Source organism: Staurois parvus, unplaced genomic scaffold (genome assembly GCF_062004578.1).
Source record: "Staurois parvus isolate SC_StPar_1 unplaced genomic scaffold, SC_StPar_1.0 ptg000165l, whole genome shotgun sequence".
Classification (NCBI taxonomy): Eukaryota; Metazoa; Chordata; class Amphibia; order Anura; family Ranidae; genus Staurois; species Staurois parvus.
The window spans coordinates 102243-118226 of NW_028317961.1; the positions used below are offsets into that span (position 1 = coordinate 102243).

At 38.7% G+C, this 15984-nt stretch overlaps 1 protein-coding gene across 12 annotated transcripts in view; it reads right to left on the bottom strand.

Annotated features, from left to right (window-relative positions):
* Positions 1–15984, bottom strand: part of LOC149462829 (receptor-type tyrosine-protein phosphatase kappa) — a 571684-nt gene that overhangs the window by 59523 nt on the left and 496177 nt on the right. For 5 of the 12 annotated variants that reach the window (XM_089676124.1, XM_089676118.1, XM_089676125.1 and 2 more), the window contains 5 exons: positions 10879–10914; positions 3745–3929; positions 3464–3551; positions 2406–2482; positions 2175–2192 (listed from right to left, as the gene is read on the bottom strand). In XM_089676124.1, coding sequence (XP_089532250.1) covers positions 2175–2192; positions 2406–2482; positions 3464–3551; positions 3745–3929; positions 10879–10914 — 404 coding nt within the window. The remainder of the gene's footprint in view (positions 1–2174; positions 2193–2405; positions 2483–3463; positions 3552–3744; positions 3930–10878; positions 10915–15984) is intronic. The other 7 variants (XM_089676120.1, XM_089676130.1, XM_089676121.1 and 4 more) reach the window with 3 other exon arrangements.

A 15984-nucleotide genomic window follows, 5' to 3' on the forward strand; every position in this document is an offset into this window, starting at 1 on the left:
GAGAAACTAACAACATAATACAAAGCATCCAAACTGAAAAAAATAGTGATGTCAAAAAAGTAAAGTGAAAGCAAATTTTAATATATGTAATTACCTTTCCTTTCCCCAGCACCCTAGAAATAATAAATTACATTAGGTTTAAAGCTTAACTCCATCTTTTTGTACACTTTACATTTTGTTTGGGTCAAGCTGGCCCAAATGAACTGTGTCCCTCACTAACATGTGAGGTTGCTGGATGTACAGTATAAACTGTATGTAGTGGAGTCTACATGCAGCACACAGCACTATGGTCTGAGTGCAAGCCAAGACCTTCCTGTCGCAGACCAGGAACACAATAGAGTCTGTCTGAGCAGCGCTCAGCGATTCATAGAAATCGATGTATGCTGTATGTAGCCTCAGCATGTGCGATTCAGAAGCAGTTCCCATAGAAGTCAATAGTCTATAATTCGCAACTGAATCAGACTGCACTGCTCAGAAATTGGACAGGACTGTTTTTCATTCTGAACTGCCAGTGCACGGGACATACACTATGTTGCAAAAAGTATTGGGACACCCCTCTAACTCATTGGATTAAGGTGTTCCAATCACCTCCATGGCCACAGATGTATAAAATCAAGCACCTAGGCATGGAGACTGCTTCTACAAACATTTGTGAAAGAATGGGCCACTCTCAGGACCTCAGTGAATTTAAGTGTGGCACCGTGATAGGTTGCCACCTGGGCAAGAAGTCCATCCGTGAAATTTCCTTGTGACTAAATATTCCACAGTCAACTGTTAGTGGTTTTATAACAAAGTGGAACTGGGAATAACAGCAACTCAGCCACGAAATGGTAGGCCACATAAAATGACAGAGCAGGGTCAGTGCATGCTGAAGAGCACAGTGCGTAGAAGTCGCCAACTGTCTGCAGAGTCAATGGCTAAAGACCTCCAAACTTCATGTGGCCGTCAGATTAGCACAACAGTGCATAGAGAGCTTCATGGAATAGGTTTCCATGGCCGAGCAGCTGCATCCAAGCCTTACATCACCAAGTGCAATGCAAAGCATCAGATGCAGTGGTGTAAAGCACGCTGCCACTGGACTCTAGAGCAGCGGAAACGTGTTCTCTGGATTGACAAATCGCGCTTCTCTGTTTGCAATCTGATGGATGTGTCTGGGTTTGGCGGTTTCCAGGAGAACAGTACTTGCCTGACTGCATTGTGCCAAGTGTAAAGTTTGGTGAAGGAAGGGTTATGGTGTGGGGTTTGTTTTTTTTAAGGGGTTGGGCTTGGCCCTGAGTTCCAGTGAAGAAAATCGTAAGGAGCCAGAATACCAAGACATTTTGGACAATTTCATGCTCCCAACTTTGTGGGAACAGTTTGGGGATGGCGCCTTCCTGTTCCAACATGACTGCGCACCAGTGCACAAAGCCAGGTCCATAAAGACATGCATGAGCAAGTTTGTGGTGGAGGCAGCTGCAGGCATCATCCTGGTATAACCACTTGAAATCCAGCAAAATATGGGTACGTCGCTGATTGTCAAGTGGTTATACACAGATGAATCTGCATGAAATCATCTATTAGATGTAAAGAAATTTAGCCATTTATACTTTTACAAACAAGGCCTTAAAAATCTAACAGAAGGTGTGGCTATTCTACTGAATCCACACTAAGGTTATGCTATGTGGTAGATGTAAACAATACTAGGCTGAGTTTATTTATTCGTGGGCTAATGAATCTCTTATTTCACATACTATTACTGATTTTAAAGATCTATGAATTTACAGACACACATTAGAACAATCTAAAAATAAACATTCTAAACAAAAACCAAAAAAACCAACACATTAAGTAAAAAAAAATATGATGCAGCCAGACAATCAACATCAGAAAGAAATATGAGCAAGGGAGGTTTACCATTGGGAAAATAGAAAGCATTTCAGGGACTTAAAAAAAAAAAATGTACTGGTGCCAGGTTAGTGTATTGTGGCTATATAATTACTCTACAAAAAAAAAAAGAGAAAAAAAAAGTAACAAGACAGAATGAAAATAAGAAAATATGTAACAAAGTTAATCAGGTGGAGCATGCACAGATGTCAGGTAAATAAGCATTAGTAGGAATTACAAAGTAACTGGGAACAATTTCTATATTAAATGTTTATTGTAGGGTTCTGTTATTCACATATAGTAGTACTTACATCCCTGTACAGCCAAATCTACAGGCCAAACCAAAGTCAGGTGTGAAAGAAAGCACAATAATGTCAGTGAGTACTCAGACTTAGAACAAGCAAAGTGTACAGTTTCTCTTCTTTTAAACACTTGCAGTCAACTTCATAGGCATGACATGCGGGGAAAAAAAAAACACATATACAACAAGCTGAGAGCTGAAGGCATGCAGGGGAATAGCAGGGGCTGTGCAGCTCACTTACATCAATGTAATTTGCATTTATGTAGTCAGAGGATGGGTCATCTTCCACTGGCTGAAGGATGACTCTTGAGTGGTCATCTGGTCAAGAGAAGAAAACAATGAATCTATCAAGTATACAGCCCTTTGCTCTATGGAACAGCTAGTAAGACTAAGTTACCTTGTTGAGACAATTTGCACACCACTTCTTGCAGGAAACTAAAACTCAGGTATGCTTCATCAAGTAACCAGATTGTAGCAGCTCAGTAAAAAATATGCAAGCATTTTGTATGTTTTTGAAATACTTATTTTGCCTGCAATCTTGACTAATAAGCCACATGGCAATTATAACTCCAGTGTGGGAGAAAAAAATAAAACATAGGTAGCCCATCATTTGAAAAATTAAAAATGAAGCTAATGCTGAAATACTCACACCCTGTCCCTTTCCAGTTTTTCATACCACTTCCCGTGAGCCTAGACCGTCATGTCATTTTTAAGAAAAAGAAGTGTGGGAAGGGGAAAACAGAGGCTTGGAAGACAGGATTTGTTTTTAAGCTGGAAATTCACCTTAACAAATATGGTTAGAAAAGTGAATGTTGAAGCATAAATGCTAAAATGTGTGGTCTCGTGAGCTACTATGGTGTATACAAAGTGTTAATAAATAATTAAATATTGTGAATGATGCTAAAATGGTGTACAAAGCAATATTGTATCGAAATAAAATATGAGCATAACAATTTGTTATCATTTGTATTGCATTTTTTAGAGAAGAGCGACACTTTTACTTTAATTTGAAGCATGAATGGTTTATTAAAAATCATTTTAAGGTCAGTATCTTCTTAAAACTCTTCCTTGCGACTAAAATATGTTGCTCAGAAAACGTATGACAGCTAGCTGGACTGGGAGTTTGGTTGTTTATGCACACAATTTTCTTATACAGTCTCAAGTAGATGTGGGTAACAGGAAAAAAACAATTGATGTAAAGTGGGTCTGACTTGGAGAAACCAATATCTAAACTAAATAACTGGACATAAAGGAATCCTCAGAAGCACAGAATTCATTTCAATAATGAACACAACTTACAGGCAATGATGTTTCCATATCTATTCTTTGTTCGGTTCTGGTCTTTCTTAGCAACATCCCATGAAGCAGACTGACCCTCAAAGAAACTCTGTAAATATTAAAATATACAGTTCATCCTCATAAATAGAAGTGTTGTTGTAAAGAGAGATGCAACAAGCCTGCCTTAGGTCAGCCAGAAAAATGAGGACAATAGTTAAAGCACATATATTTGTGTCATGCTAATTTTTTTTTTTTTAATTTCTTGATGTCTAAACTGTGCTTTATTGGATTTCAGCATTTACCTCATATTCCTCTTTGAATCCATAGCTGTCAGATGTTTTCATAAGATTTATATGTTGTAATAAGTCAGCAACCCTTATGGCTGGATGAAGCTGTCCAGTTTGGTATGGAGATTCTGTTCCCTCACACAGGTAACGAGGAACATCTAAAAGACGGCTGGATTCAGCTGTTGCGGTGTGGTTTTCATCTGTAAAGAAATAAAGAAATGTTTAGCTGCAGCAAATTAATAAAATGGTTGTTTTTAAAAGTATGTACGGTACAAAGATTAGCTCAGTTCTCTATATTTATGAATGTAGTACAGTAACCCCCCAAACACATCGGGTGTGACTTGGCATGCGATTTGCATGCCATGCGACTTGAAAATCGTATGCAAAGTTGCACCCTATTGTCCACTATTACAGCGGTCATATCGGTGTTCGGAGCCGCACTGATTTATAAAGTAGTGCATGCATTACTTTTGGTACGAATTGCATAGACATCTGTGTCAGATGTCTTGCAAAGCGCACCAAAACTTCACCATAAGTCGCACGATTTCAAAATCGGCTTTGATGTGACCTGGGTGTAAAGCCGGCCATAGATGGTTTGAATCTCTAGATTCGAAGCATATATGGGCAGGCTGGGTACAACCAGCCTTTCGGATTTTACATGTGATTATTGCTAGCAGCTAATGGAAGACATACAAGACCACTGATAATCTCCCTCGATCCGGAGCTCCACACAAGATCTCACCCCGTGGGGTCAAAATGATCACAAGAACGGTGAGCAAAAATCCCAGGACCACACGGGAGGAACTAGTGAATGACCTGCAGAGCGCTGGGATCAGCATAACAAAGGCTACCATCAGTAACACACTACGCCGCCAGGGACTCAGATCCTGCAGTGCCAGGCGTGTCCCCCTGCTTAAGCCAGTACATGTCCGGGCCCGTCTGAAGTTTGCTAGAGAGCATTTGGATGATCCAGAAGAGGATTGGGAGAATGTCATATAGTCAGATGAAACCAAAATAGAACTGTCTGGTAGAAACACAACTCGTCGTGTTTTGAGGAGAGAGAATGCCGAGTTGCATCCAAAGAACACCATACCTACAGTGAAGCATGGGGGTGGAAACATCATGCTTTCGGGCAGTTTCTCCGCAAAGGGACCAGGACAACTGATTCTTGTACAGGACAGAATGAATGGGGCCATGTATCGTGAGATTTTGAGTGCAAACCTCCTTCCATCAGCAAGGGCATTGAAGATGAAACGTGGCTGGGTCTTCCAACATGACAATGATCCCAAACATACCACCTGGGCAACGAAGGAGTGGCTTCGTAAGAAGCATTTCAAGGTCCTGGAGTGGCCTAGGCAGTCTCCAGATCTCAACCCCATAGAAAACCTTTGGAGGGAGTTGAAAGTCCTTGTTGCCCAGTGACAGCCCCAAAACATCACTGCTCTAGAGGAGATCTGCATGGAGGAATGGGCCAACATACCAGCAACAGTGTGTGCTAACCTTGTGAAGACTTACAGGAAACGTTTGACCTCTGTCATTGCCAACAAAGGATATATAACAAAGTATTGAGATGAACTTTTGATATTGACCAAATACTTATTTTCCACCATAATTTGCAAATAAATTCTTTCCAAATCAGCCAATGTGATTGTCTGGATTTTTTTTTCTCATTTTGTCTCTCATAGTTGAGGTCTACCTATGATGCCAATTACAGGCCTCTCTCATCTTTTTAAGTGGGAGAACTTGCACAATTGGTGGCCGACTAAATACTTTTTTGCCCCACTGTAAAATACAAAAATTCATTTGGGTACAGTGCTGCTTGACCATGCAATGGTTATTCAAAGTCTGACAGCGCTGAAAGCTGAAAGGGGGTAAAAGTGCCCGGTATTCAAGTATTTAAATTAAAACCAGGATCTCAGGGGCTCAAGCAAACATATTGCCAAGCAGTGTGCAGGTTTGAGGGACCATTGTTGTTTCTATGTACTCTAAATATTACAGTGTTACTATATGAAAACCTATTTAATTAAGTAATTGCTGGATTTTCAGTAAAAAGAAAGGTGCAGTGGTCATTAACCCAAACCTCTGTCCAACATTTCTACAGTAAGCCTGCTGTCCACTTACAACTTTCTGAAAGTGGTAACATGGGAAAGAGGATAGGATAAGGTGGACACATACAAGATGTTAATGGAGACACCATAGTCTCCATTTGTCCCGAACGCATACTGTATCTACAAAGCCTCTCAAAGCTTACCATTCAGGTTTAGGTAGCAACTCCTCTAGTTAATCCACAGCTCAGCTTGTCCTACATACATGGTTATAGTAACATTGTGTAAAAACAGAAAGCCATGAGAGCTATTAAGCAGTCTTACTCTTTTGCAGGATAGTCATGGTCTCTCTGACATTCTCTGACTAGGACTCAAAAATACCTAAAGAATTGCTTTATACTCCACTTTATTTTAATTGCCAAACAATTAATACTCATAGCATAGCCTGGAAAGAATAACATTGTGATTATTTCTCCGTTTAATAAAAATAACCACATTTGCTGAAGGCAATCTGCAGGTAGAGCTTCTAATTGAGGGATCATAGGTAAATCAGTGTAAGGCTTCATGTACATGGGATGTTTGGAAAACACTTCTGAACGATGGAAACTGACTGCTGGAAAACGTAGGTTAAAAAACATCTGTTTAGCCGTGTTTGCATACTGTGTTTAGAAGTGTTTTATAAAGATAACCTCAGGAGACCTTCCAAAATGCCCAGAATGCACTGAAAAACAGTACAAAAATTAACTATTTCAGACATTTTGAGAGAAATAGAGAGAGCAGAAGCAGAGAGAGTAGTATTTGTTGAGATTAGCGGTTTTGTTCTGTGCAGAAATTTTTGCAGCAGTGTCTAACATATTTTCTTTCATGCGAAACCTCAAAGTATGGTGTACCAGGTCCATTTGAGTATGCTTTGCATGCAATTTTCATGATGAAAAAAGGCTCTGGACAGCATTTGGAAATGGAAGAGTTAAAATAAATTTTCAATGCAAATGCTTATAAACGCGGTTAGCATTTGAAACGCTGATAAAATCTACTCCTGAAAGCAAGTTTGGTGCGTACAAAAAACCGACTGTAAACTCAACTGCCTGTAAATGACAGTGTACATGGACACATAGGAAAACATTAAGGGGAGTTCAGGGGCAGCTGAAAAAAAACACAGAAAATCTCCTAAGCGTGAGTTTATCAGTTGCAGTGTACATGGAGCCTTAGCATGACAAGCATAATGCTTTACGGTTTCAAACTACAATTTATGAAGACAAAAGTTGTTACTTCTTTAGATGGTTTGTGGGACACTTTTTGATTTCTTATGGAACTGAGCAGACTGGAATGTAATATATTTATTTTAATGTAATTAATCAGGCCTTTTAAGGGAGCTCAAGAGTAAATGTTCCATTAAATATGGGTGACATATCTTTTTTCATTTGTGCAATAGCTTGAAATAAACCAGACCTATGTTGCATGCTTCATTGTGTCAGAGGTACAGAGGGTAGGCAGCTGGCAGCAACAGCTGGGAGTGGCAAGCTGGCAGCTGCCTTTATATCACGGAGTGGCACCAAGAGTGTTAAGCCTAGCTTTCGAATTGTTCGGAATGTCACATAAAGACCTAATTTCAAAAGTAAGATACTGCAAAAAAGTATTAATACAATAGGACACCTTCCTACTTACCAGTGATTGGCACTGTACCAGCCAGAGCAGCAGAAAATGAAAACACAAAACATGTTTCTGTATAAAATCTTGACAAGCACTTGAGTCAGGCTACATTAGGTAGATATACAAAACGGTGGTATGTTTATGGGTAGCGGGGATGGGTGAAATGGATGAACAATACAGCCATGCAGACAAAAAAAAAAAAATACAGTTGATAACTGCAAGGACTACTTCTACTACTAAACCAAAAAAGCAATGTACAGAAAAGCATACAAAGTGTACACAACACTCAACGTCATATCTTATCTAAGCAACACTAAATAAAATGCATTTTGCCACAATTATGAGATTTAATCTGTTAATCTGACAGCAAAATCCTAAAGGATATTTTTCACAAAACACAATTCTGTGTGTTACTACAGAGAGCTGGAGCAATATTTCCCAGAACAATTTACAAACTACTAGCAACTTTATTTTTGTATACTGACATGAAATAGAAAAACTAATGTGATATACATAAATGTTTGATTATTTATTTGATTTGATTTTTTTCTATGAATGTGAACCTGTACTTTGCCTATTTTGGGTAATGGATTAACTTTAGATGAGAAATTTTAAGCATGCTGTACTTGCTTCACCTTGTGCTTCCCTGCCACCCCAATCCCCCCAAATAGGTATGGGGAAATTACACAACAATCATTCAGGCCCTTCCAAAATGCAGCAGTCAGTGCCTGAGAAGCCAATCTCCAGGCGTGCGGGCTATCACATGGAGAAAGAGGAAATGTACATTTCATCTTGCTCAGCAACCAAAATTTACACAGGTATGTCCGACCTCTTGGAGTCTGACTCTGATGACATGGGAGTATGTGGACTGTAAATACGGCAAGCTTAAAAGAGTTCTAGGTTTACTTTAACTTTAAATTGTTTGTTTATGCCAAGTTGGCCAGAACAATCTGGCACTGGGAGTGCTGTAACAGACTGTAGCAGCATTAGCTACATACAGTAAGTGGTGGTGTGTTTCAGCAGCAGTAAAATCAACTTCCTATCTGCACCAGAAATAAAAAGACTTAGTCTTAGTGCATCTCTGCAATTCAAGATACAGGCTTACCTCGGTTTACGAATTGAATACGTTCTGCGGGATTTTCCGCACTGCGAAAAATTCGTAAACCGAAACGTGGTTTTCTAATAGGAGTGCATTGAAAGCCAAATAATCCGTTCCGGAGGTCATAAAAAAGTAAAAAAAAGTCTTATCTGTTCAAAACGCTTGATAAAGTGCACTTTAAAGGCATAAATACTGTACAGGGATATGATTAAAAATTAATTTGTAAATGCATTGAAAACAAAATAATCTGTTCGTATTGCGAAAAAAAAATTGTAAACCAAGGTATTATTTTCAATGCATTTTCATTCGTAAATCGAAAATTACATTAACCGAGGTGTGCATAAACTGAAGTACGCCTGTATTTTCATCAAAAGAATACAAGCTCTTAATGTCGTCTGCCCACCTCTCCCTCTCCACGAATCAGAGAAAAAAATCAGAAGAAAAGGCCTCTTCTGAGTGGAGGAGATGATGTAAGCCTGACTCTCTCTGGCAGCAGAGAGGAAGTTGCTTGTACTGCTTTCAGAACTCAGCACTGCTTACTGTAAGCAGCTAATGCTACTACATTCTATTACAGCAGGCCCAGTGATCAGACCATTCTAGTATGGAAACTATTCAAAGTTTAAGTAAATCTGGAATTCAATTTTAATCTTCCTTAGTACAGGTTCCATTTAAGGGAAAACATTTTAAAATGCCATCCATATTAGAGGATAGACATTAAAAGCAAGAAAACCAAAATGTAAACATACTTTACATCTTGTTTTCAGTACACTGGAATAAAGTACTTTGATAGTACAAGAAATGATTTCATATTTCAGTATGGCCTTAGTTGAATACTGAAGTAAAAATAACAGGGTCATAGTTATCTACTCCTGCCTACTGAAATTAAATGCCTTTGGGATGTTCAAGATTTTTTTTTAAACTAGGTTTATGAGTCCAGATTACCTGCTGGCATTTATTTTGCAGGAGCACATATTTCTCTTTGTTTTATCAAGATAAAAATAAAGCCCTTGAAATAGCTTGATATTGTATGTTTATTTGTGACTAAGCTTTTACCATAGAAAAGATAATTGGAAAAGAAGTGTATCACAGGCGTGAAATAGAAAATGGAACCTGAAATAAAGTACCGACTACAAAACCGCAGTGCTCAGTAACAGAACTATCTTACTCAAACTACTTTAAAAAATGTGTTCTTTTTACCCTGTGCCTTCTTAAACTAATTTGTCAGTAATTGTGTAGTTCTTCGCTAGAGGATCCCCAACTATCCTTCATAATTTGCCAGGTTCATAAGCTGATGTTAAGAGCCAGGGAAATACTGGTTGAAGCCAACTGATGACTGCAACTCTGCACATCAGAAGTATAATGCTATTGAAAAAAAGGACATTTGAGTAAAAATAAAGTCAAATTAATGTAAATACGTTACAATTAAATATAACAAAACAAAATTGTGTTCCACAAGACTATGATTTACTGTAAAAACCTACAACCACAAGATTTGCTAACCTAAAATTTCCCAGGACATACCCTAGCAAGCAAAAGCAGTTTCCATATTTGTTGACCTATTGTTAAAACCCTCTTATCATATATGACCATCTAAAGAGTACATCCCACTTGTTCAAATAGTAATATATACATGAGTTTTATTCTATTTTGTAAGTATGGAAAAGAGAGCCATTTCCTTCAAATCTTCTTCTGCCAATAATTTAATTCTGGATTTATAAACAGTTGTGCAGAGCATTTACACTTGCAAACTTTGCTAGTTTAAAAAACTAGTATAAATGTTATTCTCCATATACTGTAGATGTAGGAGCTGGCCAAGCACAATAAATTCTAATAAATGATTTCCAAGAAATCAACCCTTGAAATATGCTTCTGATACAGAGCAAACACACACACACTGAATGCATGTCTGCTTAACTCTCCATAGGCTTGAAACCTGTGAGGTACACTGGAAGAATGTAGTCAGAAAAGATGCTGGGTAGTGGATGAAAAATTTCCACAAGACAAAAACCCTTTTTACAATGTGATCCATGCCTTATCTTTGCAAATATCTGTACCGTATACATTTTGAGATTGGTACTCCAGTGAGTTAAAATACTTTGAATAGTGTGACAATCAGACAACATGTATTAGAGATACATACCTGTAGTCCTATTGTAATGGAGATTTTACAGTACTAATTCTGGCAAAAATTCTGTATGCATGAGAAATATACTTAAACAGGACCTGCCTGTTTGAAATCACGTGCTTTTAGTGGGAAATTCTAACTAATCACTAAATAAATGCTCTTAACATTGAGTCACATGCAAGAAAATCATTCATGCGTGAACTTGTGATAATGTCAGACTAGGTCCTCACCTAACACAGCAGTCGGCACAAGTGGATCATTGGGCACTGCAGGAAAACAAAGCTCATGAAAATTCACATTACCTCCAGTATTGGCAGTTGGAAACAGACAAAAAAAAAAAAATTAGCACAAGACATCACTGGCTATTAACAGATGAATTCTTCCAGCAGGCCAACAAGGACAATAAAAGTGCATTACGGACCTCGATGACAAGACCAAATCGGCCTTCAGTTTACAAGTTCCAGTATCTAAAGCTTATGCACTCACAAAGAAATGAGGAGACTTGCTCTTCAGATTTTAGCAAGTCAGTATATAATCATTGGTCACTACACAATAAAGATTGCCCTGAGGCTGTTAATTTACAGGACAAACAGAATATGAATGCATGTGTTGAACTTATCTTTAAATGACATGCATTATTTGTGGATGGATGGGCCACTTTTATAAAGCTGATGTAACAAACGAATAGCTCTAGCATATAATGATCATTCAAACAGCCAATAAAAGCATTGCTGCAAGAGATGTATGGAGGAAGCAACTAAGGAGCGGAGTAAAAGAAGCAGATACAGTGGAATTTAGTGTCAAAAAATCATCATTAAAGCCATGTAAAAATTGTGCACTATCAATATTCAGCGCCGATAGATCCACAAGTTGCATACTATAACCCTGTATATTACATAATCATTTCTACCGACCTCCATCTAATAACGTCAAAATGAACATGTGTTAAAGCTAAACTTCTGGAACAATAAAAAAAAAATTAAAATTAAAAAGACACTGTCACTTTCCTGTCACTGCACAACAGGTTATCCTACACAATGTTCAACGCTCCTGCAACATATATGCCACCATTATTTTGTTTCTCCCATACATTTCCTGGTGTGTCAAAGGCTTCCTTTGAGCACAGGTAGCTGCTACCTCTCCCTAGCCCTGTGTATGAGTAGTCCAAGTAGCAGGTACCTGTGAAGTCTCGGAACAGTTGTTAGTTTCTTTGAACTCTGGCTGTACTTAGCAGGCACTTAAATACTGTATAAGCATGTAGACATATCGGGGTTTATTTACTAAAGCTGGAGAGTGCAAAATCAGACTCACTTCTGCATAGAAACCAATCAGCTTCCAGGTTTCATTGCCAAAGCTTCATTGAAAAAGCTGAGGTTAGAAGCTGATTGGTTTCTATGCAGAAGGGAGTCTGATTTTGGACTCTCCAGCTTTAGTAAATAAACCCCATCCTGTCATGTTATCTTCAGTGGACACGACAGGATTAGACTTATGAGCATGCAATTGACCGGCAGTCTAATAAATGTATACAAGCAGAAGAATCAAAAAGCTCTACTGCAAAGACACATTCTGCTGTCACCAGAAACAAGCTAGTGCTGTCTGGGGCAGTCAGCCTTGATTTCAGAAAGCTTGGACATTGCTACATTTATCCAGCTAAAGAGAGAATCTTATTACTACCATGACTCTAATGCTGGGAGTTATAACAGCAGCCATTGACACCGATGCTGGGGGTCTTGATTGTGTTCTTTGACATCAATGCGAATGATTAACTATTGCTGCCACTGACATTGCCTTCTTTTCAGTGTGTATTGCAGCACGCTATAAAAAAAAATTCAGCAGGACTAATACTTTTGGGCATTGAGGTGCATTACAGCCATTTCATTTGCATTTCAATGCACAAAAAAATGCTGTTTTGTGTGGCCCTCTCCTAGTGTTAGGGATTGTATGGAGGACCTCTAAAATTTTCAAGTTGACCACCACTGTTCTATAGTATTCCCCTTTACTCCTTCACCTGCAGCAACAGTGGGGGAAATAATTATTTGATTCCCTGCAGATTTTGTAGGTTTTCCCACTTACAAAGAAATGAATGGTCTATAAATGTTATCATATGTATTTTAAAAGATTGAGACAGAATATCAACCAAAAATCCAGGAAAAACACATGATACAAATGTTATAAATTGAGCTGCAGTTCAGTGAGTAAAATAAGTATTTGATCCCCAAGAAAAACTTGATGGAAAAACCCCTGTTGGCAAGCACAGAGGTAAGACGTTTCTTGTAGTTGGTTGCTAGGTTTGCACACATCTCAGGAGGGATTTTGGTCCACTCTCCTTTACAGATCTTCTTGAAATCCTTAAGGTTTGTTGGCTGTTGCTTGACAACTCAAAGTTTTAGCTCCCTCTATAAATTTTCTATAGGATTAAGGTCTGAAGACCACTCCATGACCTTAATTGTGCTTCTTCTTGAGACACTCCTTTCTTGCCTTGGCGGTATGTTTTGGGTCATTGTCATGCTGGAAGACCCATCTTCAGTGTTCTGCTTGAAGGAAGAAGGTTCACATCCAAGATTTTACAATACATGGCCCCGTCCAGTGGCCCCTCAATGCAGCAAAGTTGGTCTGTACCTTTAGCAGAGAGAGAGTCCCAAAGCATAATGTTTCTACCCCCGTGCTTGACTGTAGGGATGGTGTTCTTATGGTCATAGTTAGCATTTTTCTACTTCTAAATAAAGTGAGTCGAGTTAATGCCAAAGAGCTCAATTTTGGTCACATCTGACCACAGCACATTCTCCCAATCCTGCTCTGAATCATTTAGATGTTCATTGGCAAACTTCAAACTGGCCTGTACATGTGCCTTCTTGAGGAGGGGGATGTTGTGGGCACTGCAGGATTTCAATCCAAGGTGGCATATTGTGTTACCAATGGTTTGTTTGGTGACTGTGGTCCCAACTGCCTTGACATCATTCACAAGCTCCTCCCGTGTAAGTTCTGGGCTGATCCCTCACTTTTCTCATGATCATCCTTACCCCATGAGGCAAAATCCTCCATGGAGCTCCAGACCAAGGGTGATTGATGGCTATTTTGTATTTCTTTCATTTGCGAAAAATCGCTCCAACAGTTGTTTCCTTCTCACTAAGCTTCTTGCTGATGGTCTTGTAGCCCATTCCAGCCTTGTGCAGGACTACAATCCTGTCCCTGATGTCCTTTGACAGCTCTTTGGTCATTTGCCCATGATGGTGAGGTTTGAATGGAAGAAATAGATTCTGTGGACAGATGTCCATTATACACATAAGCTGTCATTAGGAGCACCTTCCTAAATTGAAAGGACTAGTCTGTGTACCACATGCGCACAAAGCCAGTCTGTGGGAGCCAGAATTATTGTTGGTTGGTAGGAGATAAAATACCTATTTTACTCACTGAACTGCAACTCAATTTATAACATTTGTATCCTGCTTTTTTTGGATTTTTGGTTGATATTCTGTCTCCATCATTTAAACTACACTAAAATTAAAAATTATAGACCCTTCATTTCTTTGTGAGTAAACTTACAAATCTGCAGGGGACAAAAATGTATTTTCCCCACTGTGTATAACATATTATTTAGGTAGAGTAATGGAAGGTGTAGACATGCCTGGCCAGAACATTGAGTAATTAGACTAGGGCTAGTATATGCACGAAGGGAAGGGCCTATACTAGGGAACTGACTCTCCTGGAGTAGTTAAAGCTTAAAGAGTACCTTAACTTTTGTGGAAAATGTATATTGCATTTTACCAAACTTTGTTGCAGATTCCTACCTGCTTCTGTTCTGAATAAATAGCTGTTTGTTTCACTATGTCCTTTAAATATGGATTTAGAATGGGAGTCTCGTATTCGTTATAATCAGTTGGTGCACCTTCAGTGTTCTGATGAGAGAAGTATTTAGCCCTTTGGGAGTAACTCATCAAAAAATTAATTTCTGTTGCACAGGATGCCTAAAATCTGACTTCCCTCAGTGGAGACTTCTGTCAAAACCAGTGAGTCAACTGCATAAGCAGGAAATAACATTTTTGTAGATGTTCTGTAACCAAACAGAACTCCTCCCCCCCCACCCCAAAAAAAACCCCCACAACAAAACTCCTCCAGGTTACCATATTGCAATGAATTTTACAAAACATTACAGCACTGTAGGTTGAAATGGAAAAGTAATTTTTAAAAACATTAAATTACAATATGGCTAATGTAGCATTTGTTTATGTTGTATTACTTTATTTGCTAGAGTTTTTTCCCATGAAAGCATCAGGGACAGTACTAAAATTGAATAAAAATGTGTTCCCCATCTGCTGGTGGTTGCTATGTTGATTTGTGGAAAGAAAAAATAATGCAAGTAAGCATATAAAAACTCTATTTTACCTACAAATTATTAGTAGGTGATAGACTCTCTTTAAAATAATTAAATGTGTTTTACATACAACATTAAGTTTCTTAATCTGTCTCAATATCAATCTCCGTCATCACTGTCACCCAATGCTCAGAATGGGAGACAAAGGTGCAGCAATCTGGCTCTGTGGCATGCACATATGCGTATAAGTAGCATACGGCTAGGAGGAGAGAGCAGAGTAAGCAGATCTAATGGCTTATCAGTATGTTTCTTATGTTTTATTTACAAATGTGCAGTGTGGGTGGTCTGTAATCTTACACTTAAACAAAAAAATCAGTCTCAACCTCCTGGCTTTGCTGTCTGGCAAAGGTGCAGGAAACATAAAAGTGGAATTTACAAATCCTTTCGTGGATAGGAAAATATGTGAATTTAAGCTGTGTTTCTGGCCATTTGCCTGGGGTCTCACTAAAATACTATTAGTCTGACAGGTATGGTAATGTTACCAATTAATGGCTACAAGGGTAGAAAGCCCAATACAACTATGTTTACCTTAAAGTCCAAGGTCACTCGAAAGAATCTGTTTTGATAGAATGCTGGGAGGTCTGGCAATATGAACTGTGGGTTCAGAAACCAGGTCAGCATATTTATTATGGTAATTATGAGGCATGTCCATTCCTTTTGGTAAATTTCTTATGCATTTTATATTTAGGAGAATGCATCAGGAATAGTGGGGATAACCACAGATGGGTAGGAACAAAGTATGTGTCTGCAGTTGAGAAATGATGTTGCTGCTTTCTCCAGGAAGTGCAAGATGCCAGTATTTCATTTAGCCCTTCAGACTATACCTATAGCTAAAATGCCACTTAAAGTGGATCTGCTGACAGCCTAAATATTTACTGCTGTTCAGTGGCTTCTAGGCTTCAACAAAATGGCAGCTTCCAGCAAGAAGAAACAGGAACAATGCTGGAGGAAATTTACAGCACAC